Here is a 27,133-nt window from a genome sequence, read left to right on the forward strand (position 1 = left end):
CACACCTGAATTGCTAAGGGTTTGGTTGTTTGGTTTTGGTTTGTTTGTTTGTTGTTTTTTCCAATGCTAAGTCTTAATATTAAGATGAGGAATAAGAGAAAAATATGAAGACCAAAACGTAAGCACAGAATGATTTGGATGCTTTCTTTAGTACATTTTGGCCCAGACCCTGAGGAGTATCTTGTATCAGGCTTTATCGCCCGATCTCCCTAAAAGCTCTAACCACCTAAAACTTTGCGCAGCTTTATCGAGCATTTGTGCTCTGAATGCTGGTCCTCAAGCACCTCAGCTTGTGTAACTGAAAAAGGAGAAGCGCGCCGTAGTGGTCTTCTCAGAAAGATCAGCCTCTCCGGCTCTGGACTAGCTAGAGGCAGAGGAGTGCGGGACGAGCCTGGGGAGCAGTGCCGGGAAGAGCTGGGTCCATCTCACGTCCTCGGGGGCAGCCAGTTTCAAAGGCGCCTCCCTGCCCCGGCAGTATCTCTAAAATGGTAATGCATGCTTCAAACGCTCTACCAGTATGATGAAAGCTGGTCACTCACTCTCTTGTATAAGACAAAGGACATGGGATTGCAGCAAAGGGTCAAAGTGGCTGAAGAAATACAAACACCGCTTTATGGGGGTATACAAGATTTGCCTTACGCAAGTGACACGAGATAAACTGTAGCCGGAGGGAGGGTTTCCTTGTTTTGCGCCTCTCCCGCCTCCCGAGCGAAGGCTGGCGAGTGAGGGGGTGTCCCGAGCGCAGCGGGGCCGGGGGCAGCCCGCGGCGGGCGAGGGCGGCTCGGGGAGCGGCTGCTCTCGCGGGGAGAACAGGCCCGGCCCCGCTCCGGGAGGCTGCGGGGTGGGGGCAAAGTGAAGGGTCTTCCGGGTGTCGGCTTGGTACGAGGCACCGCGCCGGCACGGCCGCCGCCGCCGCAACCCGAGCCTCCCCGGCCGCCCGCTCTCCCGAGGCTTCTGAGCGTCGCCTCCCGGCCCCGGGGGTGTCGGCGGTCCCGCCGGCCGCGGTCCTGCCGAGCCCCCCGGCGCCCCAATCAGGAGCGGCGGCGGCGGAGGAGTGCCCCGGGGGCAGGGCCGGGGCGACGGCGGCGGGCGCACCGCGGGAGCGGGCGGCGCGTAGGGGAGTACGTCCTGCCCGGCCCCGCACCCCCGGTCGCCCCTCCCTCACCTTCCGCAACTCCTTCTCGATCTCGCCGGCTTTAAGGACGATGGGGCCCCGCACTGCGTATTCCACCGCCTTCACTTGGGGGTTCATAGACTCCAGCGTCAGGATCTTCTCCCTACTCGCCTTCTCGGTGATCTTCACGGCGGAGGCCTTGGCAGCGCTGCTCCAGCGCACCGTCCGCTCCCGCGCCGGCAGCGAGAGCGGAGGACACAGCGGCTGCCGCCCCGCCGCCAGCGAAGCTGCGCAGCGCAAATCCATGTCTTTCCTTCCGCCTCGGCAGACCCCTGGCCCTTTGCAGCCCAGGCTTGCCGCAGTTTGCTTGGCAATCAAGGCAAATCGGTGCATGCTTTTTCAGGTAGTTCCCGAAGCAAGATTAAGGGCACGAGTGCTGAAGATGGGTGTATTCTGTAATCGGAACCGGGAGCTAGTAAGACGCACACGAGCAAGAGATGCAGTCAGAAGGAATGCTGAAGGGCTGGCACCGTTACGCGTACGTGCTCGATCCTCCCATGTCCAGATCCTGCAAACTTAATTGTAACGGATACAACTGATGCTGCAGCGTTGCGATGCCACCAGAGGAGCAATAGGTCCCACCATTGCATCAGAACAGCGTTGCAGCCCCCGCTCCCCAACAGAAGTACGCGCGTTAGTGCTCCGGAATACTCCCAGCTAGACCCACCCTTCTTAAGCCGGCGCCAGCAGCCGCCCCAGCCTCGAGGCGTGCCAAGGTGTGGAGCGCTCCAGCCCCACTGCCGGGCGCGCTGCCTGGCGGGTCCTGTAGTTCCTGCGGCGCTGGGCTGCGTCTGCCTACAGCATCAGGTGATGGGCACGGAACTACCGCGCCCACAGGCCTCCCCTCCCCTCCCCGCCCCGGACCGACTCGCTCCCGCATTGTCTCCTGCCGCCGCCGAGCGGCGCCGCGCCTCCGGTGCCGGAGGAAGCGGGGAGGGGGCAGCAGGTCCAGGGGCCTTTCCGAAGGGAAGGATAAAGCCGAGTCTTCTCGGTGCATGACCCAGCGGGGCCCGGGGGCGCAGCGCCGGCGGCGCAATTCCGGCGGGCGGGGAGCTGCTGCCGCCGCCGCCGTCTGCCGCGGCACAGCGCGCTCCCTTTGTCTGCAGCTGGCGTTCCGCTCTGGGGCTGGAGAAAGGCGGCGTTGCCCCCGCTGATTCCGCCACTCCGTGCGGCAAAAGAGCCGCCTGCTCTCGTTTCCCAGCTTCGCGGCGGTGTTATAAATGCAGCCTGAGGCTTAGGCGCAGCCGCGGGGGTCTGCAGATGGGTCACCAGTTGCGGGGCTGCTGGAGAACGAGAGCAGGCAGCAAGGGTGAACGCCAGCAGCCTCATCCCTCACGCTGTCATCATGCCACTGGATCCTTCCCCCTCGCGGGAACAAGTCGGTCCTCTTTCACAGTTTCCTCATTGCTTCCGGATGATTAAAATGTTTTTATCTCGGGTTCAGTTCAACTTTCATAGCAAATGGCTGGAGATCTGCCATGAAATAAAACAGCAGCAGAATTCAGGGGAGAGGGAGGTAAATGCTCTCTCCTCATTGCTGCCCTTGGGGAGGAGAAGGCCAGCTTTACTCATCCTGGGTGCCCAGAAGAGACATCTTGTTTGTGGTTGGAGAGTAGAATAAGTGATCATTCACTCAGAAATATTCCTATGACCTAATGTTACCTCTCTGAGTTAGAGCCTGGGCTATAAATCAGGCTTATTTGTGAATTGTTTTTGTAGAGCCTTCTTTTTACTTTCCTTTCTCCACTGACTTAGAATACAGAAAACCAGCTTCCTATTTTAGGTACCTAAATTAGATGGTTTGAGGCTTTGTGTGTTTTGGTATCCTTCTTTGGCTGATGAAGAGAAAGCAAGCTGCTTTGGCTGCATTTGATTTTATTTTGTCCCATACAATTATATCTTGAGTCTTTTTCCAGTCTTTACTAGTAATTTCCTCTTTCTAATGAGCTTCTGCTTGCCCTTGTCTTTAGTTTCATAAATAATTTGTTCCAGTCCTTATTCTATTTCAAGTGCAATATTTTAGCTCTTGCTCTGTGCTAATTTAAAAATAATCGCTACTTGAGAATTTTAGTGAATTCATAGTTAACAAAATAATGGAAATGGGATGGGTTTTGTGCTGAAGTGACCAACTTGAGATGGTGCAGAAAACTAATTTGTTTTACTCAGGAATTAAATATTGTGTATTTCCAGTTATTGAACTGTGTTTCTTGTTTACTGCTCAGCTTGTGAAGGCTGAGTGTGAGTGGAGTGTGTCTGGCCTTGCTTAGCCTCCCTCCAAAATTCTGCTCTCAAAATGACCCAGTAGAGCACTATATGTTAGAAATTCAAGTTCCAAGAAGGGCATTTTTGTTTATTTGCAGATTCAATAACTGTTTGAGGACATTGCAGTCTGCTTCTCATTCAGACTGGGTTTTTTCCCAATAAACCTTTTTACCTTTTGAAATGTCAAGCTTTGGAGCCTGTACATTTTGACACTTTTCCTTTAAAGTTGTCATCAGTCATGTATCTGCAAAAGTTGAGTGTTACCTGAATCTGGCTTTTTGACTGATAATTAACAAGCAGTGTCAGGCGCTTTTTTTCCCTGGTTTGGTAAAATGTAGTTCAGAAGGTATGATTTCAAGCTGTGGTAAGACTTGTCAAGTAAAATTTACCACAAAACCAAAACCAGAACTGATTTCGCAATAAGCTTTCAGATCACCTGAAATGTTCAACCTAGTTTAAATTCTAATATTTACATTCAATGTATACTAGTAGACTTCCCAGTCATCTTGGTGTGAGTGTGAGTGCTGCAGGGCTTATTAGAAATCAGGACTGAAATGCTACCCAGCCTATTAAAAATCAAAGTCCAATGGATTTGGAACCACTAACTTTGCCAGGGGAAGAACGCAAATTAACCTTTGCTCTTAGTCCACACACTGCTGTTCCACCCCCAATCCACCCCCCAGAAACAGCTGGCATAGCAGAAAGTTTCCAGCCAGCACTGCCACAGTATCTCAGATTGATCTACCGGGAAGTAAAGCTACAGATTGCCTGACATCTCTGTTTCTGTGTCTAGCTGACAATCCAAGCAAGACCTCACACCTTGTTTGCAAATTCTGTAATGCTGCTCATTAACATGTAACATAGCACGGCAGCATTGGAATAAAGCTCAATATCTTAAAACGTGTGTTGCACAAGCCAAAGCATATGTTTTTAGTAAAACATTTGAATGGATATATGCAAACTTGAAATTCAATAGCTGATCAATTTCCTATGTTAAGAAATGCACACAGAAAATAAGATGAAAAAAAGCCTTTCCATATTCAATGTAACATGAAGTCTTATTTGTTTTATAGAAAAAGCAGCTGTTGCTTTAATTATGATAATTGTATCTCCAAGTGTTATTTTAATACAGATACTTTAAGGAATGGAAATAATGTATGATGAACTTGTAATGTTGAGGCAAAGCTGTGCCTATCTTCTTGCCTTTTGGAGTTAGCAGCAAAGCTCCTGATGACTTTGGGAGAGTCAGCATTCCACTCCTGTGTCAGTGTGACTGTGGTTTTGTTCATAGCACTCTGACGTACCTTGGCATATCTACCAATAAAATGAGGAAAAGAAAACTTACTTCATGAACTGTGACATTAGGTAATGCATGTTTGTAAAAATCTTGTGCAATGACCTATTAAGGATGAAGTATCTTTTTGTATTTACTTACGGAAATCTTCCTTTCTATTTCTCCTCTGCCCTGTGATTTGAACTACAGATAGCATGCATAATTACAGGTTCATGCTATACCCTTCAAAGACGACGTTAGCTTTTGCAAGTTGGCCTGTGGTGATCAATTTACCTGATCAACAGACATTTTATGTATCCTATACAAATCATATGAACACAAGTTTCAGACAAGCCAGACAAAGAAGGTGGTAAATCCTGCTTACCAAGGGCAGTTCTTAAATCTCCGTGCTGCATTCCTTCTTTAGTCATAAAGACAGAGGCTGATTTTCTTGCAGTCATAAGAGGCTAGAATAATTAGTACCATGTTGATGGTGAGGAGTTGGAGGTACAGAACAACAGCAAATGCATAAATATGTAGAAAGGTAGATGGAGAACTGCAGAAAAACCTTGATAAACAGACTAACAGCTGCTGTCACGTTTCCATTCTGACAGACCTTCAGCAAGCTTCTTTGTTATGACTAGTTGCATGGTTTAAACCCCATGATTACAATAATGGCACCTGGTAACTAAGCATTCACTTGTCTTCTGCTCTTTCATTTAAATAAAGGCACTGGAGAGAAAACTACTCTTAATAGCTTTAAATGGCAAAGTGTTGTTAAATATTTAAATAATAAAGTCCTATTTAAATGGATTCGGAGTACATTATGTAAATGGCAATCACATTACAAAAACTATGGGTTTTTAGGCAAAAAGAGCAACCTCTTCCTGTATTCTGTGTTGTACAAGTGCGGAGGATGATTGTTTCCTGTGGAATACTGCTGATGGTAGCAGTTCAGTATACAATGAGCATCTTTGGAGAAATTACTGTTCTTACTGTTCTTCAAACTGAACATAAACCTTTAAGATCTGGGCCAGACCACAGTGCAGTTAAGTGGAAAAAGTGCCAGTCCAGTGACTTCAAATCTTAATATTTACCAGCTCTCATTCTCTCATGATAAGAAAAAAAAAAAAAAAAAAGGACCACCCCCTGTTGAGTGGTTTTACCTGAATCAAGTACAACCAAGCAGCTGAATGGAAAAGTTCAGGGATTTTTTCCCATTATTAATACAGCAACTTACTAAAATACAGAAGCTAGAAATTAAAATGTTTCTTTTTGATTACAAAAAGAAGCACAGTAAAGGTATAGAAAACATATGACTTCTTTAAAAAATGTAAAATGTTGTTCACTGAAGTGGGCTTCACTTTGGTTAGACTCTGTCACCACAGATTGTGTTGGACAAGTGACGATGATGTTCAGTTGCAGGGGTGGGAAAGTGCTGCAGTGACTAAAGCAAGAGCAGGCCTTGGCTGCCTGGGAAGCTTGGTGATGCAGTAATGCTCTGAGCTGGTTCATAAATATGTCATAGTTGTCTGAAATAGCTAGCAGTTACATTGTGTTGTTAGAAGCTGCCATACTCACACTTGGTGGCATGGTCGTTTTTTTCAGGCAAGTGCTAATGTGCAAAACCTGAACTGTAGAAAGGAAGTCAACCTGAATGTGGGCTTCCTGAAACCAAAAGACATCAATGCATAACAACATTCTGAAGAACAAAATACTTTGTAATTGGGAAATGCTCGATATTTAGCTGTACTTGGAGAACAAAGCCAACATTTGTACCACTTAAATGTTTTTCTTGCCCAAGTTCAGAGTAATGGGATCTCAAAGGACTTGTTAGGCACAACGTTCTTGTGATTTCATATGGAAGGACTCAGAGGGTACTCAGATTCCACCTACCCTGAAATCTACCGATGAGAATCATGCTAACAGTATTAAGCATTGCAAACTGTTGTGGTTACCAAAATTGCCAAAACCAGAATCACAGAAAATAGGATTAAAACTTGTCTGTATAATGAATCGATTTTTATATAGTACTTTCCTCTTACCAGTTGTATACTGTAACATTACACCTTCAATTCATTCATAGTAACATTGCAAATATTATCATCTAGCTGTTCTTATTATTTGTAATTTTCCTCTGATACATTCTGTTCTTGGTATGAATACCCATGTATTTTAGATATAACTGAATAATTCTCTGGCTAGTACTTTGTGGAAAGAATAAAAGCCCCACTGAATATGGCTGACTAATTAGGAAGTCATTACTTAATCAGGATGCATGCTATAACCTTCTGGCGCAAGGTTGCACAGCATTTTAGGAATTTAATTTTTCAATTTGCTGCATGTAGTCAGCTCTTCGGCAAGTGTGAGGCTGTCAGCCCTCACAGGAGAGCTCACAGGGAACTCTACTGCAGGAGAGCAGAATGCTTCCAGATTGTCTGTAGTGGTGAGCAGAAATGGAAGTGCTTCTCTTTCCAAATCTAATGTGGATTAGATATGTGAATTGTACCTACTTTGGGATTTTTAATTGTAGAATTATAGTTGCGTGCCAAAACACTGTGGTGTGCAGGAAGCCGGTGTGGCAGGCATATATACTGCATTCCCGTGACAGGGGAAAGAACCCTAAGATCTCAAACCATTCAGATCATCTGGACTCTGTTGTGGCAACAGCAAAGAAAAGAAGCCATCAGGAATAGACACTTAAAAAGTAATGTGTAGCCTTTCATAAAGTAGGGAAATTGCATAACTTTCTTAGTTTTTATTTTAAATTAATGTAAAGCACATTTTAAATGAGGCTTGGTCTTGCAAGGTGCCGCTCATTATCAGCTCTCTAAGAGAGGAGGTACCCGCATCCTTAAAAAAGTATTTGTTATTTTTTTCTCAGTGCTGGATTAAACCTCTGAAATGATGCAAAAGAAATAGTCTTGGACTTTCAGAACTCAAAACTAATGCGTTAATAAATTAGGATAACAAGAAAAATGTGTCTGGTAAATCTTAATAATCAGTTGTTTAGCTATGAATACTATCTTGTTTGCTTTTAATAAGGAAAATATTTTTATTTATGTTAGAATAGTTGAACATCTGTCACTGACTAGTTTATTTGTTCTATAAAGAAAGGCATGGTATTGTAACAGATCTCTGTTAGTTCTCTTGTATATTCATTAACTTATTTACTAGATACCATTACCATAGACAGCAGAGCCCCCTGCTGTTACAAAGACCCTCTGAAACACCAAAGGGGTCTTTCTATGTTTTGCTATGTCTGGACCTTCTCAGTTAAGATGAAAAAAAAAATAATTCAAAGGTAGTCTCAAGGTCCTGGTTGCATGGATTTGGTCTTGATTCAGGAATGAAATCTGCCTGCATGTCCTGTCTATATATAACACATTTGTGCTTTGGCCACAATCAGAGTTTAGATAAAAAATAAATCTGTCCTGTCTTTGTGTATCTCTGGAGAAAGACCTCTGCTGATAATGGGTTGCTATAGGCTGAAAATAATATGCAGAGAGAGAAGGTAAGCAAAACCCACCCTCTGAGATGTAACTTAAGAAGAAGAAAAGGAAAAGGGCAAATCAGCCAATTCAGTAGCTCTGTACTCAGGCAGAAACCACAGCACACACCTGGGGGAGCCCAAGATGCTCACAGGTACAGAAGAGTGTGTCCTCAAGCCCTGGCTGGGAACTGGGCTCAAGACAGACACACTAGAGGAAGGATAGAAAAAAACAATAGGTTGTACTGTCACAGGAGAGGATATTGCAGATAAGATGTTTGATTCTTTATTCATCAAACAATATTGGTAGTAAGGATGGAGAGGGCTGGCATGACAAACTGGGCATCTGAACGATACTTTCTAGGGCATAAATGTAATTCACCTCTTAGAAATTCAGGCCCTGGTGATGGCAGAGGTCTAGTGCTGTTCCCGTTGCTCTGGGAATGGTAGAGGTAGCACAGTGCTGTCTGACAACACTGCTGCAGTCTTCAGGAAGAGAAATTTGTGTGTGAAACTGCAGTAAGGATGGTTTTATAGTTGAGGCATTGGGCATAGAATCAGGAAAACTTGATCAAACAAAACTCTATAGCTGTGTATCTTACATTTATCCATAAGAGACAAAGTTAATACTTACATACGCTTATTGTAACTTAGGGCATCTAGATACCCACAGCACCTAGAAAACCACTCAGAACATATTTGTGTGGAGAGCTGATAATCAGAGTTCAGTGATGTTCCCACACTATGAATATTCAGGATTTAAAACACTTCTAATTATATTTTGACCATATGTACTTTATGAGTTTATTTTTGTTTGCCTGCAATTTATATATCCATTCCAGCATTGCTTTCATTTCATGATAGTGCACATGAAGCAAGTATTGCACATAAAGTCTAACTACTGTGTTCCAGGGGTGAAAATCTCAGTTCTACTATAGTTCAATAAGCATCCATCCTCTTTCTTTTTATGTGAGTAACTCAGAATCAAAATGCTGAGGTTATTTTATTGTCTTATTACCCTGGCAAAAATATAAAGCTATCTGGAGTAATTACCTCTATCAGCATTTATCACCTGAAATCAAAATCCTTTTTGTTGCAATAATGTGAAAGCTTCCATTGCAGCCTGTTGTGACATGTAGGGCTTCCAGTGGAAAACAGATAGAAAAAATATTTACCAAACAGATCCTTCTGGTCATTTAAACCTCACAACGGTTTTACCTTAAATCAATTCATTTAAGAAGAGTGCAAAACAACAACAAAAAAACAGTACAGCTGATCTATTACTGGAATAGATTTTTCAGTGTCTTTAATTAACTTGCATGTATTAGTGAATAAACAGTTATAAATATTTATATTAAAGATGGAAAATCAAGTACAGTGAGAAGTACAATGAGAACTACAGTATTTTGTACAAATATGGATCATAATCTTCTTCATTTAGGGGCTGTCTTCATGGAGTCTCTGTCCATTACCAGGTGTGCCCCCTCTGATAGGATGCTTTGAAATGGCTTCTCTCTCTTTAGGGTAACTGCTAAAGGACAGTGGGAAGATGTTCTCCTGGGCCAGGTAGCCAAAGTGGAGCCTAAACAGATTAGAAGTGATTAAAACCCTTGCGTTTCCTCAGTTTGCATGTGAAAAATAGCATAGCCCAGAGTTCTGTTATTCTGTTTTATCCAGGAGCTCTCACTGGAGATCTGCCCAGTGAGACAGATCAGAGACAAGTTGTCAACAAGAGAAGATAGTAAATGACTTGGAGTGATTGTAGGTGGAGCCAGAACTGCAACCTCCCACTGCAAATGGTAAATGTGAGAAGTCTCCTCTGAGGAGATCACGGTTACTAAGAAGTGAGAAAGATTTGTTTTTAAAATTTAGAAAAGGAAAATTTTATCCTAAGATTGTCACTTGTGGACTTTGTCATAGTAGAGTAATCGTCAAGATTACTAAGAGGAACCACATTTAAAATTATTAAGGTAAGGATGTACCTCTTTACTCTTTTTAAGTTTATTATATCACATGACTGCCCTGTGTTATCTCCTAAATGTGTTCAGATTTTCCTTAGGACAGACATATGTAATTTGATATTCTACGTGGCCTTTCAGAAGATGTTTCGGGTTTTACAGTCTTCATTTAAGGAATGCGCAGCAATCATGTCACTTAGAAACCTGTAATAAAAACATATTGCTTATCTAGAGCAGGCATGGTCTTTTATGAGTCTGGAACTCCAAATTTCACAGAACTTGTAATAAATTAGCCTCAACAGTTAGGCTGAATAAACCAAGCACTAGCAAGACTCTAGACAAGCTTACTTGGCAACTGGGATACTGTGAGCTATCTGATCTGTAGGGAAGGTCAGTGAGCCATGGCAAGGTAAGACCACTGGGCCTTCAGCTCTAGGGAGAATTTTACTCTGTGAGAAGATGACTGAAGGAAGTGTCCTTTTAATTTGCCTGACAGGGATAAAATATTATTTGGGCTGTCCTGGCAGATGAATAAATACTTCTTCCTGTCCACCAAGAACTGGCCAAATGCAAAGTAACTCAGTAATGAGCTAGTAGACAGTATTAACATTTAAATAGCTGTAAAAGTTGCTTTACAGAAGTTTCCTCCAAACTGTTTTTAGGTTAATTTCCCTGAAAGAGAAGTCTAGTCAAAAGTCTTGTTAAAACTGCCTCTCCTCCACAGTTTTTTCCTCAATACTTAGGCACAACAAACTGAGTTCAAGACTAAACTACAAACATAAAAGTTCAGTTATATTGGGCCCAGAGCCAGCCTTACAGATACATTCATTGCTGCCCATGTGAAAGCATTACAGTTCCAGTACAGTTCTTTAATATTTGTTGGCAGCCATTCTTCAGGCTATTTTAAACCATAAGCTTCAAAAAGAACTTTCTGTTAAGACTGCACTTTTCTCCTGTAGACATTTTGCAGTGCAAAAAAAATCCTCCAAACTCTTGTTGATAACCGTATTGTCATGATCACTTCCCTCTTTTTTTAAGTCCGGAGGTAAATTATTCAGATGTAAACATTCTGTAGGAATACAAAACTTCTAAATGCCAATGCAAAGTTTCAGTCTGAGAGCTGTATCTTGAAGGAATTTGGGAGCTGAAATGAGTATTACCAGCTGCTTTATTTCCTTAACAACACATTTTATAAGAAACATATAAGCGTAGGGAGTTTACATTATGCTATTAATATTTTCAGGTGGGAGTGACAGGAAAATTAACATACTAATCAAATACCATTACATTTGCAAGCATAACAACAGCTTCTAGAGGCATGACCGAATACGCTAACTGTTGAACCACCAGGCTACCAAACGCGAAGGAACTGCAGGAGATAACCCTCCCCCTCAACTTCAGTCCCTTCTTTTTCTGAATTGAGACCAAGACCTGAAAAATAGTATTGAACGCTGCCGACTGCTGCACACTTCAGCGGGCCTCGATCCTGCCGGTGTTGCCCACGGGGCGCAGGCAGCTGGGAAGGCGCTAGGGGAGCTGCCCTCTCGCTGACTACCGCGAGTTAAGCCGCGGACACGCGACAACCAAGAAGGAGCCAGCTGTGTGGTGCCTCGCCCAGCTTTGAGCCGCCCCGCAGGCACCCGACGGGGCCATGGCGCCGGAACCCGGCAGCGCGCGCCGCCTGAGAGGGTGACAGCGAGAAGGGCGCCTCGGGGTGGCCACCGCGGCCCTCCCCGCCCCGGGACACCAGCAGCCGTTACTCGCCCGAAGCGGCCCGGCCGTTACCCCGCCCCTCCCCGGGCGCAGCCCTCCTGCGCAGGCGCCCCGCCCCCGCTCTGCTGGCGGGGGCAGGGCTTCGGCGGCGGCGGGGGAGCGGCCCCGTTGTCGGAAGGGCGCGCTGGGGGCGGGCGCTGGCCCGCGGAAGCTGTGCAAGACCCCTCGGCCGACCGGCGCCGTGCCCCCGCCCGCCCGCCGCGGGGTGGCACGGCCGGCGCTTCGCCAGTGGCGGCGGCAGCAGCAGCAGCAGCAGCAGCAGCGAGCATGTCCTCGAGCAGGGCCAAGAAAGTGAAGATGGCCACCAAGTCCTGCCCGGAGTGCGACCAACAGGTGAGGCGCCTGCCGGCCCTGCTCCCCGCTTCCCTCCGGGGCCGGCCCCGCCGGGGAGGAGGGTTTAGTGGCCGCGGCGCCCGGCGAGCGGGAGGAGCGCCGGTCCCGCTGCCCTGCCCATCCCGCCGGAGGGGTGCCTGGCTGCGGGAACGGAGGGGCCCGCCGGCCGCCTCAGCGAGGACAGGTATCTGCCGGTGCTGTGCCCCTGGCTGAAAGGAGTGAGGGGAACAGCGGGTGGAGCCGGGGGAGGCGGGCTCTGGCCCTTCTTGGTGGCTCCCTGCGGGTCCGAGCCCCTCGGCTGCGGTGTGTGGCGGGGCCCGCTCCTCTCGCCGCCGCGCCTCGGCCCCGTCCCTTCGGGTAGCATCTCGGGGGCCGCTGCCACCGCGGCGGCTCATCCTTGCACGGCACAGTGGGTGAGCGCAGTCCCGCCCTGACCTTCCGCCGGGCAGGGCGGTGGCGGAGGCCCCTGGCAGCAGCCTCCCAGGTCCCGGGACGCCGGGTGGCTCCAAGGGGATCCCCGCCCCTCCCCGGCTGCCTGCACGCAGCCTTGCTTCCTGTTTTCTCCCCTCTGTGCGCCGGTTGTGGTCGCCCCTCTGTGCCCGCCGTGCGTTTGCAGTAGCGAGGCGAGAAGCTGTCGGCTGAGCTGCTTGGTTCTGAGAAAGAAAGCGGAAGGAGTTAAACCGTCTCCGTGCCGCTGCGGAGCAGTGTTTATATGAAGGCAGTAATCGTTGCCGTTGCAGCTCTCTGCTTGGAACGTGGATGAAACATCGTGTTCCTCCTGCAGGGTAGTGTGATAGCTACGTTATGCTGAAGCGACGTTCCCAATTTTTTATGCGCTGGTATTGTTTACTGACTATGTAATTTATTAAAAATATAATTAATTTAGTAATTTATACAGTGCAGTTTGTTCTTTGGATGACTAATGTGCCTCAGGCTACTGGGGAAGGCGTTCGGCTGTGTTGTTTTCTCATCGAGTAGGTTAAGAACAGCAGAATCGAGATCTTCGCTGCAATTTCTGTCATGTACTCCAAACCTATACGTGAACTGTTGTTTATGTCTCGCTGCAGTTCTGTTTACAAAATGGAGTTACTTACACTTAAACATTAACAACAGCTGATTTCAACTGTTGCTATATCACGAGCTTGTCTTCATTTACGTTTGATATTGGTGATGATGTTACTATTAAAAATAGGCAGTTTGTTAGAGTAGCGCGCCTCTGCTGGAACAATAGCACAGCCCTGCAGAAGGCTGCTGTGGGGCTCAGAGCAGGGGGGAGGCTTTTACATGTAGTCATGGGAAACACGGTCCTATTATTTGATCCTGAAACTTGACTGGTGTATGCTATTCTAGCTATATTAAAAGACAATCTCGTGCCATTTTTCTTTACTTATGAAGATTAAAAAGAAGTCATTTGTTCTGACTTGCATAATTTTTATAGCGTTTCTGCTCATCCTGGAACAGTTTGGAATGTTAAGCTGGGGGGGGCATCCTTTCATGTTTTAAGCAGTGGATGAATCCCTGCAAATATTTACATGTTAAGCATGTCACTGAAGTATGATTTCTGAGAAAAAATTGTGTGCCAAGTTCTGGTTATTCAGTTGGTGAAAGAAGAAATTAAAATGAGCAACAAGTTGAATATGAGAGTGGTGGTGGGGTGTTTTTTTTGGTTTTGGTTTTTTTTAATGTAGTGAATGTCAAACCACCAACAGTAGGAAGAGCAAGTAAGTAAACGTCATAAGCTTTTTAAGCTGATGCTGAAACTTTCACTTTGTTCTGTGCTTTAAAACTAAAACACATGATATGCATATGTCAGTGTAGATTTTCTGTTAGCAACTCTCCTGTGGCTAACGTGGAATTAATCTGCATATGTGTCCTGCCCCAGCACAAGTGTTGCTCATAGGACCTTGTTTTCCAGTGCCAGACGTTTGAGGGAAGGCAAGAAACTAAAACCTACAGGACAAGTCAGCCCTCTGCAGAGTGTGGGGAAGCTATTGTGTGACTCTTAAGTGGTTATGTCCTGTAGTAGTGTTTCTTAAACTCTTCCATAAACAAGGGGTTTGCATTTGTTTCTGATTTCTTCGCTAGAAGTGGCATGTATGGAAATATTTAGACAGCCACAAATGTTGGAGCGCAATGTTGGGTAACAACTTCTTAGGCTTTTAAACTTTTTCTGTTATAACTTAAATGGTATGTAACTGCGATTTAGGCCTTTTAAAATAATAAAAAAAAGAAGGGCTTTGGTGATATTTTCACAAGGAAAGCATGGCCCTGTTAAACTAGGGAGCCTGAAGTACTTGCAGTCAATTAGAAGAAATAATTATCACTTCTTAACTTAGCTTTGGGCAGACTTTCTTGTATGAGAAACTAAATTTCTTTTTGGTTAGGAAAATGTTCAATAGAGTAAAATAGTGTTTGTAGCCTTCATAATGATGTTACAGGATATTATCAGTGTAGGCCTTCAAAGGATAACTGATATCTTTGAATAAGCCCCTTCCCATCTAATCCTGTCCCCCTTCCCCCAATGACACACACCCCTACATGCCAAACCTGTAACACGAGAACAATGTTCTGTTAAACACAGTTAAGTTCACTGAAGAATATTGGGTCTGCTCCAGTCCCCTTGGGTGGTTTTCCCCACATTTTTTTAGGCTGAGCCTGGAAACGCAATTATTGGGGAGACCAGGTGTTCAAAAATGGGCTTAAATAGGACTCCCATATCACCTTACCAATACAGACAAACTATCTGCTAGATAGTGTTTTTTAGTACTCTTAGACTGACTTATGAACCAGCAGAATAGCGTGCACACAAGTCTGCTAAATTCTGAGCTTTAAGGTTCAGTAAACCTTGATTAGAATGGTTTTTATATCAATATCTCCATAAAGGGAATTAAAAAGACTCTACTTATATAAAACCAGTATCAGAAGTCTGTAAGCTGTTCATAGAGTGAAAGTACAGGCGTTACGATGTTCTACAGGAAGCAATATAATCTGTGTATTCTGAGTAGCAGTTAAATTCCCCTTTACAAATTCATGCACTAATTGGCAGTTTTCTCCCTAGCCAGTAGAACATTCAACTTGGTTCTTCTGCATGTCCAGTAAAATTGAGCAGGCAGTCATGGTTATGTATTCCTGTTCGTTTCAGTGGACATTGGCAAACTTGTAGAGACCTGCCTTAAAGCACTAAATTTGAGAAATTACCTCCTGATTTTTTCCCCCCACTGTTGTGCTTCAACATGACTTGACTTTAATGTGTGTTAATCTTTTCCAGATCTCTGTTTAAACTTGCTTTGTGTTCAGTCTTAAACCTAATCAAACCAATATGGTATACTCCTTACAACTTTAAAAGATTTTGAAAAATCTTGGCTTTAAGTGAAGGTAATAAGTTTGTAATTTATCAGCATCGCTTTTTTTAATTGCTCAGAGTAAGATTTTTTGTCATTTTTCATGTTGTAAGTGTGGCATTTTAAGATTTTCTCATCTTGTTTTAAGGTGTCTTATGCTGGGGTAATGTACTACTGCTCCTGATTACTGAGCTGATCAGGAGAAGCACTGTAGTCTCTCAAACTCTTCAGTCTGCTTTTGACTAGCTGTCATAGGTTATTTGCATTTTGAATAAACTAAGTCCTTCTGTAACCACCTGGCCTTGTCTACAACAGTGTTTGAGTGGGGTACAAATGCATCTTTTGCTTCGGGCTCTGTTGTGCCTCTGGTTTAAAGCTGCTCCTGCTCTCTGTGGGAGTTGCTTTCAAATGCTTTTGAAAGTGAATGTATTCAGACTGTACTGAAAGTTTAAGCTTATGCTTTTTCTTTTTTTCTTTTTTTTAAAGTAAATGATGGAAGCAAAACTGGGAATGTCTGACTGATTTGGCTGGGAATATTTGAGAGCTCAGACGAGAAATTAATATTTCTATTCTAATTCACCCTTGCTTTCGTGCTTTCTGCTTTCCCCCACCCCTTTCCTGACAGTCTGGGGGAAGGGGTTTGTAGGACAAAGTGGTCAAAACAGCTGTACGCTTCAAGCTTGATTTCTAGCAACTGCATAAAGAAAAGGCTTGGTGGCTGATTCACAGCTGAACCTGGTTTTAATGTGTTTAAATACAATTGTATAATAGCACAGGCCATAACTTGCATTAGGACTGAATTTGAAGAGGTATTTCTGAGGACAAAATACAAGTTATTAATCGGTCAGGAATTTTTTCATAATTTGAAATGATCTGAAATATTTGTCTCTTGTTTTCCCAGGTTCCTGTTGCATGTAAATCGTGTCCCTGTGGCTACATATTTATTAGTCGAAAACTCTTGCATGCTAAGCGTGCTGAGAGATCACCACCCATCACAGGTAAATACAGAGATGGGAAGAAGGGAGCAACAGTTCTTTCCCTTTATTTCTTGGAGGCAAAGATAGAGGATTTTACTTCTCTGTGTAAATTGACTGTTGTCGTTCACTTTCCTTTGAATTTGTGCATGGTAGACTTTTAATATGGTAATTTTTATTGAATTTTGAGGGGGGAGAAAAGCTGGTGTTTTCAGTCTTACTTCCTTTCTACTTGTGATGTTGGCATTTATTCTGTGTATATTCTAGCTGAGCATATTGGTCACTTTGCAAAATAACTCCTTACAGAAAGCTTTGTTAATCCACTTTTGAAGCTAAATGGCTAGAGGTGCCAAAGGGATCAGATTTCAGAGTACATGCTGATTGAAGCCGGGTTTTCTTCAAAGGAAGAGGATTTTTACTTTCAGAAGTTATACTGAGTTGTACTTTTTAATGAACACCTGAATGGCACTTTGTGTAAAATTGGTCATATGTTTAATCTAAAACCAGGTGGGTCTTGTGTCTCTTTGCATGGTTAAACAAAAAATAGTGGGGTTTTTTTGTGTCTAACTTGTGGTTTTTTTGTTGTTGTTGGGCACAGTAAGAGGTCATTTGAATATGCATTCTGGCATGATTAACGTTCTTGTGTTCATGTTTATCACTTCCTCCAGTTCCTAGTAGGAATTAGTTGGAACAAACACCTGTCAGAGATGTTTTAAAAAAAAAAGTATCTGATTTATAAGGTCTACTTTTTAAAATTACCTGCCAGCCCTACAAAATGGAAACTAAGTATTTGATATTTTGTATCGCTATTTTGAAGGATATGTGTAGTTTCCCACCTTGTAGGAATTATATGACATTATGCTACATGACTGAACTTTCAAGGTGGAGGAGGTTAAGTGATGTCTGTGGTACTGTTTGGAAGCGTTGATCAATTTTCTTTCCTGTTCCTCCAGTGTTTTATTTGAAAGTTGATAAAGTAGTTACCAAATGAAGCTGAAAGCTATAATCTAGTAGAGCAAAGGTCTTGTATAATTCAGCTTTGTATATAGGAAATGCACCAGGGAGAAAGAACCCCATGCACATATGTAGCTGGGGGCCACCCTGCTGGAAAGCAGCTTTGCAGGAGAGGACCTGGGGTCCTGGTGAACAGCAGGTTGAACGTGAGCCAGCAATGCTCATGAACATGAGCTGTGGCAAAGGCAGCTAATGGTATTCTGGGCTGCGTTAGGCAAAATATTGCCAGCAGGTCAAGGGGATACTTCCCCTCTATTCAACTCTAGTGAGGCTATACCTGGAGTACTGTGTCTAGTGCTGGGCTCCATAGTACAAGAGAGACATGGACATACTGGATTGAGTCCAGCGAAGGACCATGAAGATGATGAATGGACTGGAGCATCTCTCCTCAGAGGAAAGTCTGAGGGAGCTGGGACTGTTCAGCCTGGAGAAGAGAAGGCTCAGGGAGATCTTATCAGTATATGTAAATACCTGAAGGAAGGGTACAAAGAAGATGAAGCCAGGTTCTTTTCAGGGTGCCCAGTGATAGGACCAGAGGCAGTGGGCACAAACTGAAACACAGGAGGTTCCCTCTGAACATCAGGAAACGCTTTTTTACTGCCAGGGTGGCTGAGCACTGGCATAGGCTGCCCAGAGAGGTTGCATAGTCTCCATCCTCAGAGGTACTCAAAAGCTGTCTATGTAGTCCTGGGTAACCAGCTTTTGGTGGCCTGCCTTGAGCAGGGGAGTTGGGCAGGTTGGTCTCCAGAGGTCCCTTGCTACCTCAGCCTTTTTGGGGTACTGTGAAATACGTATTCTGTATTAACACTAGTGACAAGTTACCCTGCTGTCCAGTTTGTACTCTGTGTCTGTACAACATTAATGAGACAACTGCAGCAAAAGGAAACCAGTTCCCCAGGAAGATACAGCGGGGCACCGTGTATTGTAACTGTATTGTAAGGTAACTGCACTTCTTTTAGAAAACATTGTTCCAGTATTTTCAACAATATAGCTACTGCAGAATGGTGCTGCACCTTGCAAATGCACGACTAGTCTGTATTGAATAGTGTGCTGTGGTGACTGTACTGTTTTCAGTGCCCAAGCTCATTAATCCATACTTACAGGTGAAATGCATGTCAATACTCTTTTTTGCCTCTGGTGTGTAGGAAGACAATACACCTGTTCAGCATTAAGTATTATGAGACCTTGTCATAGTCTAGATTTGGCAGGACATGTCTGCTATGTCATGTGGCATTTACTGACAGTATTGTTGAATCAGCATCTTGATTTGTGTGAGCAGCGGGAATGATTTCATTGTTGGTGTCAAAAGAAGTAGTACTTTGCTGTTTGTCTATATGGTAACTTTTTATTTTTTTGGCTAGTGGTAATGTGCAATGTCTTGATGGCTGTGATCCATACAGTTTTTTCCATCTTATTATGAGAAACTGAACTTTTTGTGTGCTAGCAAATGTCTCATGTTGCAAAATGCATTTGAAGTAATTAAAGGCTTGATCCTTGTAATCAAAAAGTGAAGTGTCATTCTGGACCCAACACCTTAATTTCTGCATGGATATCATGCAGATATAATTGTTATGCGAAGGTATGGACATCTAACCACTTTTGCTGAGATTTAAAGAAAAGAGGTGATTGGCTGTGGTAAGCACTAAGTAAATCAAGAACAAAGATGAAAACAACCCTAGATCATACCATCTCTATTCATTTGCACAGAAAACAAGAGTGAGGCAAAAAGGAGACGGACAGAGAGAGTTAAGCGAGAGAAGATAAATTCTGCAGTAAATAAAGACTTAGAAAACCGAAAAAGATCCAGGTCTAACAGCCATTCAGATCATAGCAGACGAGGAAGAGGAAGACCTAAGAGTGCCTCAGCCAAAAAGCACGAGGAAGAAAGAGGTATGAGAACTGGAGAAATATGTTCATGGGGTTTTCTTTTTGTATGAAGATTTTGTTTTATTGATAAACTTTATACTATTCAAACCATTTAAGTAACTAGACTAGTTCAGCCAGTACCTGATATCTTAATATGGGGAAAGGACTGTTTCACATCTGTAGAGACCTCTGGTTTTATGTTTCAGTGTCTGATTGGAACTACTACAAAGAACTAAGTCTGTATTTGTAGCCACCAGATCAAGTTTCTACATGTAGGTGGAAAGACATTGGAGGTTTTTCAGGTTTTGTGTTTTTTTTATTTTTTTTGAGGTACTGCTGCTCTATGCCACAAGGACCAACAACATAATGATGCCTGTTATCAGAGAGTGATTAGGATGATTGGCTTGCTTTAAAAGTTCCTTGAAACCTTTTGGAGGGCATTTGGAGTCACAACTATGACCTGAATTTTTGTCCCATGTTTATACAGAATAATATTCTAGAGGAAAGAATGCCTCCTTGCTTATTAAGGTTCCTTGGTGACCTGCTGTTCTTAATCTTTATACAATAAAGAGACTGTTACATGCACTAGAGTAATTTTGGAGCCCTTCAAGTATGTGACTGTCAGGATTCCTATTTTTTTAAGAGCCTGCATTTGCTATCTGTGGTTTTGGAGATATTAATTTTAGGCCTGAATAATTAATGCAAAATTTAGCATAGACTTAAAAAGGCTGGAAGGCAGATAGAAGAGGAAGAGCAAGACTTCATATAAATATTTAGAAGATCTTGTTCTTAAAAACACTGAAACCATCAAGCATACCTTGTGGCATCACTCAGAAGTGCAGTTTACTTTTTTCTTTCCCCTGTCACCTTATTTGTTAACAAAAGTGGGTGTTAATCCATGTTGCAAAGTGAGTTCCTTTAACTTCTAACTTTCCAAAACCAATTTTGTTGTCTGCTGTTTAACGTAAAACTGTGTGTTCTTAAAGTTTCTTTCCTATAAAAATGAAGTATAAATTGGGATTTTGTTGTTTTAGCACTTGTTGTTTAGGCTGTGGAAATAGGAGGTAGAATTCGATTTCTATATGTTTTCTGGATGGCAATTGCTTTACTGTAGTAGGAATACACTTAAAATATCTAATCTCTTCACTGTTGCATATGGCTTGTTGATGTATGTAGCTTCACAGAATACAGAGCTTCCCTATTTGTTCTTGATCCAAGCTAGTCTTTGTCTAGCACCTATAGGATCTTTTCTAGGCTTTTTACTGCCAGTCTAGTTCACACAGCTTTGGTTTGAAAATTCCTGCAAGCTTGTTGGGTTGCCCTATAAAAGCATATCTTATTTCCTGTCCCTGGAAAAAGAAGAAAGCAATCTAACCAATCAAAAGAAAATATCTATTCTCTTAATGCATGTTTTATAGTCTCCAAAAAGCAAGAATTTGAAAGAATGAGGGGTATTTAGAGAACATGTTTTCCTATCTAAAACTAGGCTGCATGTTTTTAACCTCTTGCTGCAAACTCCCCAGTGTGACAGTATGCCAGTGCTCCAAGATAGAAAACTAGCAATATTGATGTAGTGAGATCTTTGCATAAGAGTGCATGTGTGATGTGTTGCTTTATTGGTGTTTGGTGGTGTGGGTTGGTTTTTTTAAAAGTTGAATCTCACTTGAGAAGACACCTTCATCTTCTTATCCTGCCCTACCATCCCCTTTACTTGGTACTGTGACTGCTGCTACTATTTCTTCCTTGACCTCTTCTGCAGAGCTAGTATGGAACTTGGATTCACACCCATTTGTAATTCTTTTGCTTGTCACCAGTACAGCATACCTCATTGGTTAGGAATAAGTGGATTTAGGGTATTTTCTTACTTATGACTTATTTCTGGTTGTGTCAGACTGTAATGTGTGTAGACCACTGTGGTGATTATTGAGCAGATTTAAAAGAAACCAAGAAAAAGTTGATATATGTGGGTGTCATGTCTATAAAAATAAATTCAGCAGAGAACCATAATTTTGTAAGTAATTACTATAAAACAAGTTAATATTGACTTCTCCCTTTTCAAGTGGCTTATAAAATTGGCCTAACTACTACACGTGGAGTAATTAGTGGAGGATTTTAGAAATATTCTTCCTTTACCAAACCTGCTGCTTGATAGTGTTGGTTGCATAAAAGCATATTAAGCAACTTGTAATTCTTCTACTCCAATTAAGGTGGTTTTTGTGAGTCATTGCTAGTCCTTTTACCAGTCTGCATATTGTTGCACTCCAGAACTGACTTTCAAGACCTTAGCTTAGTGTTAGAGTTTATTATTTTCTTGCCTATTTTATATTTCTAGAATATTTTTTGGGTACATGTTACTTCCTGCTAGAGATTGTGCTATTCTTCTTTCCCTCAAAAGACTTGAAAGGAGGCCACTATTTGCAAAGCTGATAAATATTCGGTGCCTCTTAGGCTCCTGCAATGCCTAATACATTTGTACATGAAAAATGGGGACAGAGAGCACCTGCAAGAGCAGATAATCTGTCCATTTGAAGATCACCTAGCTATGAAGATTTTCTTCCTAAGGACACCGACATATGTAGCTTTGCTTCCTTGCTTGTGCTGTGCTTTTTTTCATATATAGCATGCTTGTTGCCAGTTATGTCTGTGCCTTTTGTATCCTTCATGACTGGCTCACGTTAGAGCAAAGAGCTGCAGGATTCAACAGCAGTTAAGAATAGGAGGCAGAAAAGGGCTTTTTAAATAAGCTATTTTCACTGCAAATTTAGTGAGAAAGAATGGAGGGGGAGGGAGGGGAAGCTGATGCAGATTGAGGGGATATAGCAGAGTGCCGGGACCCAGAGAATATTCCTATCACATGTTTCAGAGATGTGTGATGACCCTGGAAAATAGGAACCTCTCACTGCAGGCTTGGCTTGCAAAATTGTCACTTAATTTCTTTGTCAGAAATGCTACAATATATTTTGAAAATAGACGCTTCTCATTTTTGTGCTGGTGGTATGTTTTTGTGTGTTTTTAATCATTTTATTGTGTAGGACTACGATACACAGCTAGGCAGGTTTCTAGGCTGCCTTGTTATCTCGCTAACAACCTTGATTATAGCCAAACAAAAAAACCCTTGTATGACGGAAGAAGTGGTATTTGTTATTCTGCTCCTGAAAGAGGTTACCATCAAGTGAGACTAGTTAAGAGTGGCCTGGAGTCTTACTAAAGCATACTTGATACTTAACAAGGGGTGAATCTTTATAAAGAGATTTCAGGATCCTGATAAAACTTAAGCTGAATTAAATTTCTTGACCCAAATTTTCCTTTCCAGTAATTTCCAACAGTATTACTCATACATTTGTTCAATGTGCACATTTGAAGTAGTTTACTATCTTGGATAGTGAATCTCAGAACTCTGGATTTTGAATCCATACAAAATTTGTGAGGGGGGAGGATCCACATTTGATTAATACATGGATCACAATTTTAAAGGCTATGGGTCTAGGGCGTTGCAGGAGATCTGAGGATGAGAGAGAGGTGCTACAGAAAGACAGTATTTTCACTTAAACAGCCTCCTAGTTGTATATCAAAAGACTTTGTATTTTTAATGTTTTACAAAAATGGTATTGTGATTCTATGGACAATCTTTTGCTAATAATAGAGAAGTGAGTCAAAACTACTTTCAGATAAGACCATGAAGCAGAAAGTTTTAATAGTGCCTGTAAAAACCATGGTATCGTATGAGCAACATGATAAAATGTCAGGCAGGTGCAAGCTCTTCACTAGTTACTGAAGAGAACTGGAATTATCTTAATGTATAAAGCTTGCAAACCTGTGTTAATCTTTGCTGTTTGATATCAAGATTTCTGTTCTTTAAAGCTGAAATCTCTCAGAACAAGCCAGTACTTTGGGAGGATGGGGGGAAGGGAAACTTGAGAAAGTTGGTGGTTTAACAGTAATGGGGAGTGGGAGGGGAGAGAAAGTATTTTTTGTTTTACTGGGTGCTGACATTCAGGTGGTGGCTGGATTTGTTTGGATTGGGAAGTATGAAAAAAGGGGAGGGGTTTAGATATGAAAATAGAAAAGGTTAGGGGGGAATAACCCGTGCACATAGTGTCTGTACTCAGAAAAACTCCCAGCATTGTTAATTTGTAGATGATGAGAGGGAGGAAGTGGAGCAACCCAGACTGAGTGTACATATAGAAACTTATTTGTCTTTCACTGCAAGTCCAACCCTGTAGTTTAACTGAGTTTCTCAGCCTTCATTTCAAATTCAGTACGCTAGAGAATATTACCTTGTGTAGCCAGGGAACAAGCAGAAATCACTTACATTCCAAATATTAAACGTGCTTGCATTTGTTTTACTCAGCTAAGGCAAATTCTTGTTTTCAGAGTAAAAACTGATGCATCTTTGTGTGTCCAGGCTCCTCACAAAGCAATTTTACTTGCAGGGAAAGGTGAGCTTATGTGTTATTAAGTTGCCTAAAAATCTTTAAGTAGAGGGATTTGTTGCTGTGTGTTTGTGTCATTATAACATCAGAACACAGTGGTAAATTATTTTTCAGTTTCTCCCACTTAGTTGTTAACAAGCACTTGACTTCACAGGAGGGGTAGTCTGTCGGAATGGTGGTGTCCGTAGCTGTAACACAGACAATCAGATGTGAAGCCAAATCTAAAAATTTTATTATGAATGTGGACCTATTGAAGGAAAAGCCATGTGAGTAGGTAGAGATATTAGATGCTGGGATCTTTTTTCCACATGGTGCTTTCCATTATTTTCCAATGCTGCTTTCTTTCACCTGCCCATTGCTGACTTAAGTGTCTTGGTGGAGCAGTCTGCCAGAGCGTGCTGAGATCAAAAAGAGCGTTCATGTGTGTGTCTGTGTGTTAATGAGACAGAGGGGTCTGTCAAGTGAGCATTGTGTTGTGATTGCAAATTAGTCCAGGCCACTATGGAACTTGGATTAGGGGTTTGACAGCTACACACCAACCTTAAAGCTCTAGATGTATTCCTTTTCTCTATGTCTACAAGCTTGGTCTTCTGCTGGCAAAGCTGTGTTTTGTTAGGTATTTGGCGTTTTTTTTTCAGTGGGTTGTTTGTTTTTTTTTGTTCTTAATGAGTTGTCAGCTACCCGTGGCTAGCTAAACTGGGATATAAATAGTCATGTTCTGGACTAAGTAGTATTTATGAAAGTATTATTCTATTAGTTTTGTCGTATGCTGTAGTGTAACTTAATGCACTTGAGCACTGCAGCATGGAAACTTCTTGATGGCTTACTGGTGTGTATCTGTAGCTTTGAAAGAAGCCAACATCAGCAGAGGGAATTCAGAGGCTTCCCCTTGCTCACTGAGGTGTTAGCATTGCTCTATACCTGGGATAAGATTAAAAGTCTGTGGTACAGAAAGCCCAGAAATGTTCATGGTGACAAATTGGGAACCTGATTTCTGCAGTGTATCTGCTCTTTGATCTTGGACGCTGTAATTAAACTCTTGGGTTTCTGTTACTTAGATATAAAATAGGGGGACAAATGTCATATTTAATGAGGATGTGGTGAAATATCTTTGTGTTCTAGGATGGGAAGTGTTCATATAAAAATATAAAACCTGCCCAAAGCAGGAGGAACTTTTGAATACTCTTTTTGTGTTAGGAATCAATATAATGTTAGTCACTCCTTTCTTTGTCATTGAAGAACAGAAATTCAGTCATGCTTTTGGATGACTAATTCTGTGATTCTTGAAGTACCTTTGTGTGCCTGTGTTCCTTCCTCCTCTCTTTCAATCCCTCCTGCTTAGGAGTTGTCTAACTTCATTTCAATTCCAGTACTCCACTCCACATAATTCATTAACTACTGTGTAGCTTGCATTAACTTTGGATAATGGAAAAAAGCTTCTAATAGTGACTTTTTTTTCTTCTACAGAGAAACAAGAAAAAGAAGTTGACATGTATGCTAACCTTTCAGATGAAAAGGCCTTCGTATTTTCAGTGGCCTTGGCGGAAATAAACAGAAAAATTATCAATCAAAGACTTATTCTGTAACTTGCAAGCACAATCTGATGCATTTATATGCAGAGTGGCTAGCATGTTTCCAAGGTGTCATGGACTCTCGGAAAGTGTTGTCTGCACCGACAAGGACCATAGTTCCTCTTAAAATTCTGCTGCTGTTCTTGGAAATCGAATTCTGTCTCTACAAGTCAGAAAGAAAGTGTTCACAAGATTGTGCTATGAAAAATCAGAAAGCAGTTGTTTTACGCCTTGAAGACAAATGCTAGAAAAATGCACAGAGAGACTGCACCCATTCCAGAGCACTTCTTTTAAATTTGCTGCCAGAAACGCAATATTTTAAATATTTTCAAAAATAAATGATTTTCCTTTAAAATTATATATTTCAGATTTTTCAGCTATATCGCAGTTTACGTATGTACAGTTCACAACTTTTAATAAATTGATATTGCAATATTTTATTGAGCTGGAACTTAAGTACGTTTGTGATACTTAGGGTGCGTTCGTTTTAATCCTCTTAGAAATCCGGTATTCATCCTAGGGATGACTTTAGATTTGTGGGGTTTTTTATAGGTGTGATATAACTCTTATAGGAAGGAAATTTGAAGTGGTTTCCTTTGGGGGGGATTATTCTGCTTGACAACTTTGTATTGTTTATGAATTCTCTCTAGAAAATGATTCCCTGTTACATAGAGTTGTTTGTTAAAAATCACACATACTTTTTGGGGTCAGACTCCTGAAGTTTGGGAGCTAAGTGCTTTTTTTTGTGATCACTGTTTGCTGTGTGTCTGTTTTGTCCAGATGGTAAGTACTTCTCCCATACTCTTTCTTGGCCCATCATTTTCTGTAGAGGGAGAGAAGTAGGCATCAGAGATGTAGATCTGCAGCTAGCAACTTCATACTGGTATTTCTAAAAGATGAGGTTATGCTAGTTCCTTTTATTCTCATCAGCTTTTTTTGTCTGTCTCTTAAAAGTGTAATTCTTGGCAGTATTGACTTTGGACTGTTGACTGTAAATACCAAAGCAAAAATCTACGTGAGTGTGCAAAATGAGCTGTTGTGGTAGAAATAGGTTTGGGGAAAACATTCAACAAAGTCCTCTTTGTTCAAGTGGTATAGAGCAATTTGAGCAAAAATGTTAGTAAATATATGGGGTTTTTGTCTTACAAAAAAAAAAGGCTCAAGCCCTGTAAAATCCTGAGGGAGGAGGTTGTAGGAGGCAATTGTATTAATGAAATCTGACATACCAGCTTTTTGTGACTTTTCACTCACTCCCTTCTATGAAGGGGAAGGCAATTAAATTCTTCAGTATTACTCATGCTTTTCAGTATCACTTCACTTTAATAGTGAAAATTACCTAAGGAGGTTCTGCTACAGAACTGATCTCTGGGTGGAAGCAGAGATTTCTATTAATAAAGCTAGACTATCAAATATTGACTGTTTATTAGTTATTGGTTAAAGGAAGGAGCTATGATAGTTTTGAGTTAAGCCCCAAGGGACTGATCAGGTGCAAACTTTGTAAGCAGAAGCAGGAAACATGGAAAATTATTTTTAATTCTTAACTCTTAAGGAGTAATTGGGGTACTTTTTAACACTGGATGAGAGGCATGGATATGGAAATGAACTTAAACCACTAATGTACATTCGTCTTTATTCCAGTAAATGAGGAATTATGAACTCAAGACATACTTC

The 27,133-nt window shown here is 42.3% G+C and overlaps 2 protein-coding genes across 4 annotated transcripts in view; one reads left to right on the forward strand and one right to left on the reverse strand.

Annotated features, from left to right (window-relative positions):
• The window catches only part of GPT2 (glutamic--pyruvic transaminase 2), a 30,048-nt gene extending 28,085 nt beyond the window's left edge, over window positions 1–1,963 (reverse strand). For 2 of the 3 annotated variants that reach the window (XM_064459468.1, XM_064459466.1), the window contains exon 1: window positions 1,166–1,962. In XM_064459468.1, the coding sequence (XP_064315538.1) occupies window positions 1,166–1,507 (342 nt within the window). In that variant the 5' untranslated portion in view covers window positions 1,508–1,962. Of the gene's footprint in view, window positions 1–1,165 lie in introns of all 3 variants that reach the window. The other variant, XM_064459467.1, reaches the window with a different exon arrangement.
• A 10,158-nt stretch (window positions 1,964–12,121) lies between these two features.
• Window positions 12,122–25,897, forward strand: C8H16orf87 (chromosome 8 C16orf87 homolog). The gene is made up of 4 exons (XM_064459477.1): window positions 12,122–12,263; window positions 16,506–16,602; window positions 19,300–19,482; window positions 25,359–25,897. Exons 1-4 carry the CDS (start codon window positions 12,198–12,200, stop codon window positions 25,475–25,477), a joined length of 465 nt encoding a protein of 154 aa, XP_064315547.1. The 5' UTR covers window positions 12,122–12,197; the 3' UTR covers window positions 25,478–25,897.
• The last annotated feature ends 1,236 nt before the right edge of the window (window positions 25,898–27,133 follow it).

This window comes from Phalacrocorax carbo, chromosome 8 (assembly GCF_963921805.1).
Source record: "Phalacrocorax carbo chromosome 8, bPhaCar2.1, whole genome shotgun sequence".
Classification (NCBI taxonomy): domain Eukaryota; kingdom Metazoa; phylum Chordata; class Aves; order Suliformes; family Phalacrocoracidae; genus Phalacrocorax; species Phalacrocorax carbo.